This window comes from the organism of the source record quoted next, unplaced genomic scaffold (genome assembly GCF_019419815.1).
Source record: "Pyrus x bretschneideri cultivar Hongxiangsu unplaced genomic scaffold, Pyrus_bretschneideri_v1 Contig24, whole genome shotgun sequence".
NCBI lineage: Eukaryota > Viridiplantae > Streptophyta > Magnoliopsida > Rosales > Rosaceae > Pyrus > Pyrus x bretschneideri.
Window position 1 is genome coordinate 1,161,661 of NW_025999546.1, and position 15,313 is coordinate 1,176,973.

The following is a 15,313-nucleotide window of genomic DNA, read 5'->3' on the forward strand; positions in this document are numbered from 1 at the left end:
AGTATACAGGAGAATTTAAGCAGCACACGTGTGCCTTCCTGGAGATTGTTGTTTGCATTTTCTTGGTTCTACTCAATTCTTTTAGATCAAATAACCACTCTTTGATTTTATATAAGTGAGTTTTAAAGGAATTTTTTCACACAACAAAATTTTCAATGAAAAACACATTAATGATTTTTAATGAAAATTTTGAAAAAGCTTATGTTTTATGAAGAAACGATTGCTGGTGTCAACTTTAACTTAATTGTGATACTATCACTCCACCTAAACTTTAACTTATTTACAATATTGTCATCGTCTTTTGTTATTGTAATTAAAGAAAATTCATTGTATGTTTTTGGATTAAGATTTGAGGTTCTTTTCATTAGTTTTTCTTTATGCAAATGGTGTTAAAAGAAGAGCAAAAATGGAAAAGAAAAAGAGTTGTTCCAACCGTATACATCTTTGTATGTCACTCCCTACACTATAAATAAGAATTAGGACCAAAGTCATCCTTTTGCAAATTGATGCTTAAAACAAGAATGAATCAGGATTTCGTAACGTAATACTTTAATATATTTTAGTTTTTCGTAACGTTATACTTTAATATAAGATCACCACTCCACAAAATCCCGTAAATCAAAGCAAAACACAAGGTCAATATCGTCATTCCAACCAAACGGTGATAATTAATAGCTCAAATGTACTAGGTACTTCTGAGTCTTATATGCCTACAATATATCCCGTTTCGTCGAATTTCGACGGCGGGTGTGAACACCCATGTGGGTATGGTGAGAAAAGAGAGGGTGAGAATTGGAATTCTGGGTATTTTGTGGGGTAACCCTGTTACTGCCGTGGCTCAATCTTGTCATGAAAGCAATGTTTTTTTATGTCCAATGCAAACCCAGATCAATGGTTGATAATCAGCCTTTAGGATTGCCGGTTCGGAGTTTGAAACCGAGGGTGAAAAACCGGGACAGTTTTGAGTTTGTTGCTAGGAGTGAATTCGGTTTAGGTTCTGAGGGCTATTTTAATAGCTCTGAATTTGGGTGCTATAAATTTAGAACAGCAGTTCAATGAAGCTGCTGCATCACCATCCCCGGTTCATTGGCGTTCGCGTTCTGCAAGGATGGAAAGAGGGAAAAGAGTAGGTAGTAATGCTCGTCCTTCGCATTTGAGGCCACTCTCAGTTGATGAAACTCAGTATGAATCAATGAAAACTCGGTGTTTCCAGTCCACATTGTCCTTTACTTCCGAGTCTTTAAGCAGCGCACGTGTGTCTTCCTGGAGACTGTTGTTTGCATTTTCTTGGTTCTACTCAATTCTTTTAGATCAAATATTTATATAAGTGAGTTTTAATGAAAATTTTTCACACAACAAAATTTTCAATGAAAAACACATTAATGATTTTTAATGAAAATTTTGAAAAAGCTTATGTTTTATGAAGAAACGATTGTCGGTGTCAACTTTAATTTAATTGTGATACTGTCACTCCACCTAAACTTTAACTTGTTTACAATATTGTCATCGTCTTTTGTTATTGTAATTAAAGAAAATTCATTGTATGTTTTTGGATTAAAATTTGAGGTTCTTTTCATTAGTTTTTCTTTATGCAAATGGTGTTAAAAGAAGAGCAAAAATGGAAAAGGAAAAGAGTTGTTCCAACCTTATACATCTATGTATGTCACTCCCTACACTATAAATAAGAATTAGGACCAAAGTCGTTCTTTTGCAAATTGATGCTTAAAACAAGAATGAATCAGGATTTCGTAACGTAATACTTTAATATAATTCTTTTTACCAAACGAGCGAAATTAGAAAACTTTTCGACCCAATTTACCAATCATCTCCATGTCAATATGAATTTGAGAGTCTAGATTTCTTTTTCTTTTCTTTTACTGATATTTCAACACATATTTATGTAGTCTTTTAGTATCAACCCCCATACATTTTTACATGTCCTCTCCTTGTACTTGAGCCGGTTTGACATAGTATTTTATTCTTTTAATATTAACAAAAAAAATGTGAAATTAAAATTGAAGATCTCTCCCAAAATTGAAAAGATAAGTGTTAATAGACCAAAAGCTAATTCTTTTGATAAAGAGATTCTTAACATGAAGCTCAAACATTTAACTGAGAAAAATGTTTAAAAACTCTACTTGTACAGCTAATAAGCACTCGTTTATGTTAAAAATACGCGTGATGCGGTCTTTTGAACATTACTTTCAATAGAACTATATATAAAATGAAAAACTGCATAATGACCATGTGGGTCATGTGATGATTATCAACATTTAGAGATGGATGATTTAATTTATCTAATATGTTTTAGAGTTGATTATTAAGGATTAGAGACTTAGTTAACCTCCCTATATTTGATTAATTAAGTAGCATTGCATTTACTTTGGACAAAAAATAAATAAATAAAAAGAAGGGGCGTTTTGATATTGGCGCCTCGTTGTTTTCTTTTTTTTAGACTAAACATACACTTCTTTTGAAAATTTGATCAAACATTTTCCTAAAATTTTGGTAATTAATTTCACTTTTTCACATAAGTTTATTTTGTTTAGAATTTTAGTTTTTCACGACTTTTCCTAGAAATTTCTTTTTTTTTTCTTTTCCTCTTATCCCTATATTTATGCATTTATTATCCATCTCTATGCATTTTTGTTATTGTTTGTTATAATTTTACTCCTTTTTTTGTGAATATAGTAGAATATTTATAAATAAAAAAATTGTCAAATTTTATTATTTAGAAGAACCAACACATAATAAAGATTTGTTTGATTATATAGCTATAATATGGACACATTTAGTTTTATAGCAGATTTGATTTTTTGTATTTCTCGGTACATTTGGAATGTAAATATACCAAAAGAGTTATTCGATAGAGATATTTGGCTTTGTGATACATTTGTGATTTTTTGTTCATTTGGTACATTTGGAATTTAAACATACCAAAAGGGTTACCTGACAATGGGCACATTTGGTTTTATGGTACATTTGGTTTATCTGTACATTTGAAATTTAAACGTACCAAAAAGGTTACATAACAATGAGTACATTTGGTTTTATGGTACATTTGAATTTTTGATACATTTGGCTTTTCGGTACATTTGAAATCTAAACGTACCAAAAGTTAATACTTTTGTTCTCAAATGTACCATAAATTTTAAGTATATTTTTTATATATCTATGCGTGAAAAAATATGTATTGAAAACTTTTTATTGAGACATTTTTAATAGAAAGAGATTTTTTTTTTTTAAATACTGATAATAAGGTACTGAGGAATTAGTTAATTAATTTTTTATTTTATTTTATTAAAAAAATGTCATTCAATGTGTAGAAGGGGATTGACGAAATTAAATTTCTATATTATAGGCAATTAGTTGCTAAGTTACCTTGTGCCTCTATATAAATGCATTTAAATTAATGACATGGAAATTAAATAAATAGAAACTTATTGAGGTGGCAATTGATCAAAGTACCTTGATCAAATCTTTAAAAAGGATGAATGTTTAATCTAACAACTATAAAAAAGATGTGGGGAGTCAAAACTGACCAAACTGACTCAAAACAGCGCAAAACAAACAAATTGACTCAAAACAGGAACTAAAGGGTGATTTGGACGAAAATTGAAGTAAATTGACACGAAATACTAAAGTGGGGTTTGTTTGGACGAATTTTAAACTAAAACTAAGTAGGTTGCAGAAAACAAACTAATTGATACTAAATTGGGGTGAATGAAAGGGGTGAAAGGCTAGCTTGAGGGTCCTTCACCACACATGACACATATGCAACACATATCAATCTCCAATTACTATTCCTATAAACCATAAATGACAATGTCCCAAGTTAACCGTGAACTACACAAATCAACCATCAGATTTTCCTAAATTCATTGAATTGGACTCAGCAACGCAACCAAATTATTCTTATCAAATTCGCTATATGACAATTGGACGATTACACGTGCGGCAGCTAACATGCACGTGGGGAAGCATAATAATAGCCGACCAAGACCCTCATTTGCTAATCATAGTGCTTAAAAATTTCATGACCGACTTGGTTTTACGAGAGACCTATCAAAGTATCTGTAATGTAAAGACTCAATCTTAGACAATATTTTTATATTTGGATCTTAAAAGGTGATGTATTTGGATCTTAAAAACTCAAATTTTAGAACTCGTTTTGAGTTTTAAAATTTGAATCCTTGCACTGGAAATTCATATTTGAATTTTAACAATTTGGTTGTGTATTGGAGATGATTGGATTCAAATCTCATTATTCTTGGTTGAGTAACAATTTTCTTAGTTGGCATGGGCTCCACTTTCAACTCAAATCACATACTGAAACTCAAATTGGGTCTTCATTCCGCCAAAGACATAAATATGAGTTTGGAGAACCCTTAGACTCGTATTTAGACTCAAATATAAGATTTGAGTCCAAATTTTCTAATACATCGGAAATGCTTAGTGTGCTCGAAATATAAGGCGGTCAAGATTGAATTGAGAAATGAATGAGACATAAACGATCAAGATTGAATTGAGAAAATACTATTTTTATTTACTTTCCCATCTAATGGACATAAAGTCGGATTACCCAGTAATTCTAATTATTGAAGACTTACCTATATCGAACTACCTAGTAATTTTCAGACATCGGATATAATGAATTGAAAAAGAACAATGGCAAAAAATTATTATGTGTAAGAAGTAAAAATTGGTGTGTGAACATATTCCAATTTCTAATGATTTAACTCTTTGATTTGAACCATGAGATAAGCCCTTGGTCTTCTTCAAGGTAATGGAGTGACGCGTGAGGATCGTGAAAAGATTGAAAACGAAGAAACGAGAGAGTATCAAATGATTGAGAGAAGTGCGTGTGAGGTTAGGATAACGATCTTTTATATTGACAAATCTTTCCAAGCAACCACCCATATATTTGAGGGGAAGTGACTATAAATTCTTCACCATCATGTCACCAAGCAATCAAAATTCATTATTTTAAATGGAGTTGCACAGATAATTCAGGTGATTGTAGAGAGATGTCTCAAAATAATCTGAAAGATTTAAGAATACTCATGTGGTGGAATTAATTTTTTCAGTTCAAATTCAGACAATTGTGATGTTGAAGGTTGGTAATGGACAAACAGGAAAAGGAGGAGAGGCCGATGGGCACGTCGACGACTCAATGCACAATAAAGAGAAAGATCGGTTGTGTTCAATTCCAATCAATTTTTGTTAAAATTGAGATTTTCTTAAAGTTCCTAGCTTTATATGTAACTTTCTGACAAAACTTGAGCGAAGATTGATATGAAAGCAAATTTTCACCGTTTCTTACTTTAACAAAAATGCACTTGTAAAATAATAATGCATAAGATTAAGGTCAAATGTCTCTTGCGCTCATGATGAATGAGAGGGATTTTGGCCGAAGAATCTCCGATGCCAAAGTTAAAATTCGGAAATGAATGTATTTAGGAGTTCGTGGGTAGCAAATGACTTAGTATTTTAGTGGGATGCGAGGGGTATTTATAGGAGGGTGTCCAGCACTTTAGGTGGAGAGTGGCCAGCCATATATGATGGTAATTGGAGAACAATTGCAAGATATTATGTGAAATAATATCTTGCCATTAACATGGCAATTATTCCTAAGGGATGAAGAGTTGATTGATGCTTATAATCAAGTAATTCACTTCCAGAAGATCGCTGATAAGCTTGAACCCCAAGTGTTGAAACTCCAAGGTGTGTTGAAGATCAACGAAAGTCTTAAGAAGGAAGTGGATGAGTTGCAGCGCATCCGTGTTCGTCTACTCGGGGCTTTGCTTGTTCAGGGTTAGGCTGATTTTAGTTTAATTTTGTCTCTTGTGCTCTCGATCACAAAATTACCAAGCGTTTTAGAGACGTCCACTCAGGTATGGTCGTCGATGCATATGCATTAGCACACCGCCACCGAGTGCATTAGAATATGGTTTTCAGTTTTGGGTGCTGCATGCATTAAAAGTTTGTGTGGTTTTGGTTATTGTTGTCGCTGAGCATGAGTGGTTTTCTGTAGCTGCTGAGATTTATATTGTAAGCAGAATTCATATAGCAGCTTTCATATACGGTACATGGTAGTCGGCAGTACTGCATTTAGAAAGAGAAAGTTATATTTTCTTCACTGTTTATTCAAAACTTATATGTTGCATGCTCTAGGTTTTAAAGTGAGTTGGCATAGAGTTTTTATTTGAGAAAAATCAATTTTGTGTCCATGTGTTTTCAAAGAGAATATTTTAGTTTTTAATCACTGATTTTTCATTGTGTTTCAATTGGAAATTAATTATGAAAATGTGCCTTGTGATTTTCGTAATTGGTTGATTTTAAAAAATTATTACATTTTGCATGATCGCGTTAGTATCTTGCAAAGTTAGAGGAGACAGTGATTAACGACTGCATTAGTGTCATGCCACTTCCACTTGAAGGCTGAAGAGAGATCGGGTAGCAAAGCGTAGTGAAAAAATTGTGTACTAGTATGTGGGTCTAGTTGATGAGTTTTGTAAGTCTTTATATACTCATTTTTCTTAATGTTTGTTTTGACTTAAGAGTCTGAAGATTTTCTCAATGGTGAGTTTGACCTCGTTAAATCCTACATCATGTGTACACATGTTATTTGTCTTTTTAATTGCAAATGTGTAGGATAAACTTCCACTTATTTTCTTGTAGTGAACTCTACATTAGACATTCATCAACATATAGAGTCCACGACAGAGGACTTTGCAACTATATTATTCAGTGCATTGTTTAATTTGTAAAGCTCTCATTTATCCTAATAATAAAATATAATCTGTACGAGACATTAAAAAAATGAAAGTGTTTTTCAACATTTTGGATGTCATGTATGGCCATATCCTTTATTTCCACCATCCTTATCAACCGGATGGGGAGATATGTCTTTATCTTACAAACCCATAATGTGGCAATCGTCTATTGGAAGGGTAAAGTATGTTTTGAAATCGTGGTAAATATTGATTGAGTAATGACGCCTCTAAAAGTAAAATTTGGTTATCTGAAAGAATCTCTTATAATATAAAGTAACAAATAATCAACAAAAGTAACAGGACACAGAGTTGGACCTTTCCCAACGTTGAAATGAAATATGAAAGTAGACCAAGTTGCTATTATTCATATACTGTTTTTTTTTTTTTTGAACAAACGATATTATTTACACAGTTACACTAAGGAAAGGGAATGGGCTAAGCCTCACAATGGGCTAGCAATAATATGGTTCAAATTCGCATTTAGTGAAAATCAAACTTAAGACCTCTCACTTACAAGTGAACATGAATACTATTAGACTGTAGTATTAAATGACATTATTCATCCACTTTTAATTAATGAATAATCAAGAAAAACATTGCACGGGGTCCCTCTCTCGTCATTGGAATTGTATCCTCTCCTGAGCTTGGGCTCAGGAACCTTCTAACCAACACACAAAGGCCGTTGGATTTAAATCCAACAGCTATAATTATTACAACTTTTAAAACGTTCCCTGTTTGTAGTCGTTGGATCAAAATTCAACAACCCTTGTGTGTTGGTCACGAGGCTCACTCAGGAGAGGATCCAATTCCCTCGTCACTTACCACTAGTGGCCATCACTTCCCTAAGCAAAAGACATCTTTCCAATTGCTTGACCAAAACAAGCATTGCCTTGGTTGTCTGTTCATCAATAACAGGTCCACATCTCAACCCAAATATAATGACGTCAAAGGAGAGGGGAAAATGAGAAGGAAACTCCGGAGGGTAGAGAGAAGGAAAAGAAGAAAAGGAGAAAAGGAAAAGGGAAAAGTAGAAAAGGGAGGAGAAAAATGAGAGGAAATTTCGGAGAATAGAGAAAAGGAGAAGGGAAAAGAAGAAAAGCAGAAAAGAAGGGAAAAGAAGAAAAGCAGAAAAGACAAAGGGAAAAGTAGAAAAGGAAGGAGGAAAATGAGAGGAAATTTTGGAGAATAGAGAAAAGCAGAAAAGAAGGGAAAAGGGGAAGGAAGCTTAGGAGAGTAGAGGAAGAGAGGGAAAAGCATAAAAACAAAAAATAAAAAAGGAAAATCGTCTTCATCATTATGTCTACTAACGGAAAAGAGCAAAATGCTCCCAACTTCCCCTGTTTCTTACATTGTAAATTGTATTTCGTATAATGAGAAATCAATATTCTTATCCTGTGAACGTAGACACAACTTGCCAAATCTCGTAACCATATGACAAATCTATAACTACATAACAATTCAATCAACCACTTTAAGTTCAACCATACATGTACCTAGATTCAAGTTTTTCTAAACTTTCCTTATGAAACTACCTGAACATTAAAAGTGCCACATTATTATACGGTTCTATCAAGTTTTAATTTTTGTCTAATTTCCTCATCATCTTTAGGACAATCAATCTTGTAGTTGAATATATAAACCTTCGAGATGGTGATATTGGAAACACTAGTTGATGGGTTGATTGGTAGAAATGGTTCCAACAATTCAAGGATGAGAAATAAATATGGAACAACGATCAAAGTGTGTTGTATTTTATCATAAAAAATCTTTGTGCAACTAGAAGTGCATTTTATCACAAAAAGGTGAGCAACGATCAAAATAATCGTGATTTAGAAAATCACATGTAACACAAGAAGTAAAATTTTCTTTTTCCTTTCATCTCTACAACTAGTGGCCGACCATGACTTAAAGAAACACTTTTTGGGTCAGTGCATTGGAACGACCCATTTTATAATTGTTTGTTAATTTTCCCGGAAGTAGATAAGAATGACCTAATTAAATATCTACCCTGCACACAGACATTTGCATTGCACCTAACAAAGACCAGGTTTTTTGTTTGTCCACCGAACCTCATCAATGGCTCTTGTGAGAACAACTCAAGGAACATCCTCTAATTCCAACACTCGTCTTAAAGTAATGAATTTAGGTTAATTTTTTTTCTTCTTAAAGTAACTTTTTTAAAAGAAAAAATTATGTAAACTATCATAATTAACATTTTAACTTAAAAATATTTAGATTCTGACAAATATTGAAAAATCGCAAACCGACACCATGAAACTCGTTAAACATTATGAAAAAAAATATGAAACACATAAGAGATTTTTTTTTAATTACTTTAATCGTTAGATTTAAATTTGGACCGTTAATTTTTTTTTTTTTTACTGTTGAATTTCATCAAATTAGATCTTAACCGTTGAATTTAATGAATTTATAAATATAAAACTAAATAAAATACACATATATAATGGCCCAGCCCCACTAATTCTGGGCTAAATCTGGCTTTTTTTTAGTTTTTTAGCATTTAGTCTACACATTTAGCATGAATTAGGTTGAGTTTGGGAGGAGTAAAACCTAAAAAATAGCATTTAGCCCAAGTTAGATTTGGTTTTAGTGGCCGGCAAAAGAATTCAAAGGAATCTTCATTGAATTTATGTTTTATGTTTTTGCCTTAAACGATACGTAACATGCTTGGTTGTGTAGGACATGGACTAAATCCAATTAGCTTCCATATACCTGCCGGCTGCCGTACACAAGAAACAAAAAACTTGGTATTTAAAGGGTTGATGGACCATAATCCGTGTTATAAATCGTAAATTACTAGTTGGTGGGTTGACGATTGGTAGAAATGGCTCCAACATTTCAAGGACGAGAAATCAGTATAGAACAACTATCAAAGTGTGTTGTATTTTATCACAAAAAAACTGAATGCAATTAGAAGTGCATTTTATCGCAAAAAAGCAAGCAACCATCGATATAAATTGTAATTTATAAAATCACATATAAAACAAGAAGTACTCTTTATTTTTTCTTTTCATCTCCACCACTAGTGGCCGACCATGACTTAAAGAAACGCTTTTTGGGTCAATGCTTGTGGCCATTCCTGGAAGTGGATAGGAATGACCCTATCAAATATTTCCCCTGCACAGAGACATTTGCAATGCACCTAGCAAAGACTGTTTGTCCATCGATCCGCATCAATGGCTCTTGTGAGAACATCTCAAGGAACCTCCTCTGATTCCAACACTTTTCGGGGTTATCGCTACGACGTGTTCTTGAGCTTCAGAGGCGAAGACACTCGCAAGACTTTTACCGACCACCTCTACACAGCCTTGAACAACGCAGGATTTCTCACGTTCCGAGACGACAATGAACTTGAGAGAGGAGAAGATATAAAGCCAGGACTGCAGAAAGCGATCCAGCTGTCACGAACTTCTGTTGTCGTGTTTTCGAAAGATTACGCATCATCCAGATGGTGCCTCGATGAGCTTGTGGTGATCCTTGAACACAAGAGGACTTCAATTGATCATGTAGTTTTACCAGTCTTCTACGATGTCGATCCGTCCCACTTGAGGAAGCAGACGGGAAGTATTGAAAAAGCATTTGCTCAACACCAAAGAACTCAGTCGTCGAAAAAGGTGAAGAGATGGAGAGAGGCACTTGCAGAGGTTGCAAATCTAGCAGGCATGTTCTTAGCTGATGGGTAACTTTCATTTTCTCCGTTTCTCTTCTCTTTCTTCAGTCAATTTGATAATATGATTTGTAGGTACTAGACTTAGCATCCGTCTCGTATTTTTTGTGTTCGTGTCATTTTCTTGACATACTTGGTATTTTAATTGGGTGTCATGTGTTGACACCGATTAAAGTAAACAGGTAATTTGACCCAATTCTGAATCGTACAATATTATCAAGTAATATCACCTGATCCGACCCACTCCCCATTACAAAGTATATATTTAAATCATTATTTATTCATCCAATACTTCGGTGAGGATTTGGATCCTCTTCTGAGCCAATGGAGTGGATCTTCCTGACCAATCATCGTGGGCCGTTGGATGAAAATCTCACGGCTACAAACAGGAAATTCCTTTAAAGTTATAATAATTATAGCCGTTGGATTTTCATCCAACGATTCACGATGGTTGGTCAGGAGGATCCTCTTCATTGGCTCTAGAGAGGATCCAAATCCCTTCGGTGAGACATGATGTCACATCCCAACATTTACAACCTTCTGCTGAAGCTCACATTAATTCCAATTTAACTCATGTTATACTTACAAAAGTACTTGATTAGAACTCCAATAACTATATTACACTGCATAAACTTGCCTTTTTTTCTTTAACATACGATAATGTGAAACTTCAAAAATATTTAACAGTCACATCATGTAGAAAAATTTACAAACCAAAAGAAACAAATTTAGCAAAACTAACAATTAAGATGGTTTATTGCACATGACATGTTTGATTTATCTTTCATTTTGTTTGCAAATTCTTAGGTACGAGTCAAGGTTTATTGAAAAAATTGTTAAAGTGATTGAAGATAAGTTAAGTCGCGTGCCATTGAGTGTTGAACCAAAATTGATTGGAATCCATTCTCGAGTCAAAGACATCAATTTATGGTTACAAGACAGATCAACTGATGTTGGTATACTTCTTGTTTATGGGATGCCTGGAATGGGGAAGACAACAATTGCAAAACATGTTTACAATTCAAACTTTAGAAGCTTTGAAAGAAGTAGTTTCATTGAAAATATCAATAAAACAGCAGATCAACCAAATGGCTTAGTTCAAATACAAATGCAACTTCTTTATGATCTTTCGAACAGCAAAGAAGTGAAAATACATGGTGTTGGTGAGGGACTAAATAAGATTGAAAGAGTCATAAGCTCTAGAAGAGTTCTTCTTGTTCTTGATGATGTGGACCATATGGACCAATTAGATGCAGTACTAAAGATGAAAGATCAGTTTTATCCGGGAAGTAAGATACTTATAACAACCAGGCGTGAAAGGTTGCTAAAGGCACATCAAGTTACAAAGGTGCACAAAGTTGGAACTTTGTATTACGATGAGTCATTAGAGCTTTTCAGTTGGCATGCTTTTCGCCAAGACCATCCCCTTAGAGGTTACATGGAATATTCAAAAAAGGTTGTACACTATTGCGACGGACTTCCATTAGCTCTAAAAGTTTTGGGTTCTTCTTTATCTGGGGAAAGTACAGATGTATGGGAAAGTACATTGGAGAAGCTAAAAGTTATCCCTAATGGTGAAATCATGAATAAACTAAGAATAAGCTATGACAGTTTACAAGATGACCATGATCGGAAATTATTCCTCCACATTGCCTGTTTCCTAATAGGAAAGAACAAAAGCCACATTGTTAGAATACTCGATGGATGTGATTTCTATACAATTGTTGGCATTCAAAATCTCATTGATAGATGCTTGGTGACAATTGATGGATGCAACAAAGTGCAAATGCATGACATGATCCGTGACATGGGAAGAGAAATTGTTCGCCATGAATCAGAAGAGCCTGGAAAACGTAGTAGATTATGGCGCTATAAGGATTCTTTCGAAGTACTGAGGGAAAAGAATGTAAGAAACATGCATTTTATGTCTATATATGTATTTCTTATTGTGAAAATTATCCATACTAATGTTTCCGTTTTTTTCCTTTAGGGTACAAAAAAAATCCAAGGTCTTGTCCTGAATATGCGTATGCATCCTGCAAACAGTCCAATAAACACAAATGAGACAATCTTGGAAACCAATGCATTTGAAAGGATGAGCAAATTACAACTACTACATCTTGGTCATGTACAACTAGATGGATGTTATGCAGATTTGCCTACAGGATTAAGATGGTTGTGTTGGCTTCAATTTCCTTTGGATTCTATACCTATTGAGTTTCCTTTGGGGTGTCTAATTGTTCTTGAAATGCAATACAGTAGCTTGAGACAAGTCTGGAAAGGAACAAAAGTATGTTACTCCACGCATTTCATTCAGTTTTTTTTTTTTTTTTTTTTTTTTGACCAGTTGCATTTGTTAAAATTAACCCCTACACATTTTTTTTTTCTTTCTTTGTTTTTATTTTACACAGTTTCTTCCATCATTGAAGATCCTTGACGTCAGCCATTCCCATGCCCTTAGTGAAATCATTGACTTCTCACTTTGCCCCAAACTAGAGGAATTGATTCTTGTGGATTGCACCAGCCTGATCGATGTTCATGAATCCATTGGAAACCTGGAGAGACTCGTGTACTTGAATATGAAAGATTGCAAGAATCTTAGGATGCTTCCGAAGAACATGTGCATGCTTAAATCACTTGAAACACTCATTTTATCTGGTTGCTCAAATCTTGGTGAGTTTCCAGTGGAGATGATGAAGGAGATGGAGTCTTTAGAGGTTCTTGCAACAGATGGAATTCCATTAAGGCCAGAAAGAAGTTCAACTATCTTGAGTTCTTTTCCATGCTCTTTGGTAAAGTTAAGTCTGAAGGGGTGCAATCTTTCTGACGATGTCTTTCCTACGAATTTAAGTAATCTATCCTACTTGCGAAGCCTACATTTAGATGAGAATCCAATTTGCAGTCTGCCAGTTTTCATCAAAGGTTTGAGAAGGCTCGATCATCTATCTTTCCAGGATTGTAATAGGCTCGAATCGCTTGTGGGGTTGCCGAAAGTACACCAAACGACAGATATAGTCGGATGCATATCATTAAGAAAAATAAAATATCTTTCCCATGAGCGACGGTCCAAAATGTAATTGATGCGTGACAACTACAATCTAGTTGAGTGGGACTATGATTACAAGATGGAGCCTATTGATAGAGTTGATGTGGAAATAATCAAACTTTTGGGCTTGTGCAACTTGGAATCCATGCCAGCTGTTCAAATGTGTTATCCAATCGCAAACAACGGTCCAAAAGAGGTCCCCGTCCAGGTGCGCCTCTCTTTCTCTCTCTCATAAGTCTTAAATATATAATGGGAAAGAAATGACTGAGTAATGTTGTCATGATTATGGCAAATACATAGGGACTGTATCAATATGGTATATTCAGCACATTTTTTGCTGGGAATGAGGTTCCAGGGCGGTTCAGTTATAAAAGTACCAAGTCCTCTATATTATTTATGGTCCCTTTACTACCTGCTAGTCACAGAATTCGAGGCTTGAACATCTTTGCTACCTATGCAAAGAATTGTGATCTTTTTTTTACAATACTGACTAAAGTGTGTAACAAGAGCAAGGGTCTGAAGTGGATCTATCGCCCAGATTTCTATGGAATTCCAGGAGATGGAGAAGATATGATATGGTTGAGCCATTGGAAGATGGAGAACAAAACAATATTACAATGTGGAGATCAAGTGGTGGTTTCTGTAGTGGCCGAGTTGATTCAGATAAAGGAGTTTGGTGTCGAGCTTGTGCAAGAACACCAGAATAATATAATGATAAGTACCCAACACAACACCAAATCAGATCCTAATTATCCATGTGTCATCGGTGGAGATTTGTCCATGTGGGAGCATATACCAGGAATATACTTCCTTGGTTACCAAAAAGACTCTGTTGAACAGACTATGAAATTTGCGTGGAGTATTTTGTATCACCTTATCATGGACACTGATGAAGAAGACACAGGTATGCTATGTCATTGTATTGCAATGAATTATACTCCATCCAAACACTTCCAAGTCCGTCTGTATTCAATTCAAAAACATAAATTTTATGTTATTTGTATGTTTTTCAGACAAAGAAGAAGGGCAAGAGGAGGAACCTGATTACACAATTGGAAGGACGAGGGATGCCAGTAGCAATTGCGGCCTCAGAGGCTGGAAGGTGCTCCTCACAGCTTCCGGCTTATTTTTCACGCTTGCCCTAGTAGTTCGGTCCTCTATCTCCCAGAAAAAGAAGCGACAGTAGTCCACAAGAAATCCATGAGTTTGTAATTTTACTTGATACAGACATCTTTGGATTCCCTCCTTGTGTTTAAATTACTAAATGATAAAAACCAATCTTGTTATGATGTTAAAAATATGAAGCACAAATGTATCTGAGCGTGCGCGTGAGACCTTGGGAACTCTGAAATTTTCAGTTTTTCAATTTAGATATAAGAGTTAATGTCTTACAGTGCCAAATACAGCAACTGCTAATTTCCACATCTGCATCTGCCCAACCATTCTGGTTGGGTCTTTTATACAAGCAGCAACTTGTTTACTAATACTATGCAATTGGAAAAAGAAAAATGAACTCCTAGTGATATCTGGCAAAGCATGACACAAGTTAGTCATAGGGAAAGGCATGTTTACAAGTTCAATTATAGAACCAGACCTGATTAAAGGCATGCGGCTCGCTTTTAATATCAGCAGCGCTTGTGGTCACCTCCGTCTTCCTCTGCCATTTGTCTATCAATTTGTTTCTGAAAATAGCCATTCTACAAGATACAACGTGACAGGCCTTAGTTAGACCAAGTAACCCGCATGGAAAAGCACATACTGATGAAAAGTTGAACATAGTAGAATAAATTCCTAAAATTCATG

The 15,313-nt window shown here is 34.7% G+C and overlaps 2 protein-coding genes across 2 annotated transcripts; both read left to right on the forward strand.

Annotated features, from left to right (window-relative positions):
* The first annotated feature begins 9,973 nt into the window (after window positions 1-9,973).
* On the forward strand, window positions 9,974-13,541 carry LOC125478334 (disease resistance protein RUN1-like). Its single transcript, XM_048586478.1, has 4 exons — window positions 9,974-10,476; window positions 11,272-12,370; window positions 12,455-12,754; window positions 12,876-13,541. The coding sequence occupies exons 1-4, from the start codon at window positions 9,974-9,976 to the stop codon at window positions 13,539-13,541; spliced, it is 2,568 nt and encodes an 855-aa protein (XP_048442435.1).
* A 3-nt stretch (window positions 13,542-13,544) lies between these two features.
* On the forward strand, window positions 13,545-14,899 carry LOC125478383. Its single transcript, XM_048586546.1, has 3 exons — window positions 13,545-13,718; window positions 13,811-14,414; window positions 14,524-14,899. The coding sequence occupies exons 1-3, from the start codon at window positions 13,545-13,547 to the stop codon at window positions 14,694-14,696; spliced, it is 951 nt and encodes a 316-aa protein (XP_048442503.1). The 3' UTR covers window positions 14,697-14,899.
* The last annotated feature ends 414 nt before the right edge of the window (window positions 14,900-15,313 follow it).

Bases quoted from the DNA above. Each gene is read 5' to 3' on its own strand.
- LOC125478334 (XM_048586478.1), top strand. From the start codon at position 9,974: ATGGCTCTTGTGAGAACATCTCAAGGAACCTCCTCTGATTCCAACACT. The intron at 10,477-11,271 runs GTAACTTTCATT...GCAAATTCTTAG, and splicing joins GGCATGTTCTTAGCTGATGG to GTACGAGTCAAGGTTTATTG. The intron at 12,755-12,875 runs GTATGTTACTCC...TATTTTACACAG, and splicing joins AAGTCTGGAAAGGAACAAAA to TTTCTTCCATCATTGAAGAT.
- LOC125478383 (XM_048586546.1), top strand. From the start codon at position 13,545: ATGCGTGACAACTACAATCTAGTTGAGTGGGACTATGATTACAAGATG. The intron at 13,719-13,810 runs GTGCGCCTCTCT...GCAAATACATAG, and splicing joins CAAAAGAGGTCCCCGTCCAG to GGACTGTATCAATATGGTAT. The intron at 14,415-14,523 runs GTATGCTATGTC...TATGTTTTTCAG, and splicing joins CACTGATGAAGAAGACACAG to ACAAAGAAGAAGGGCAAGAG.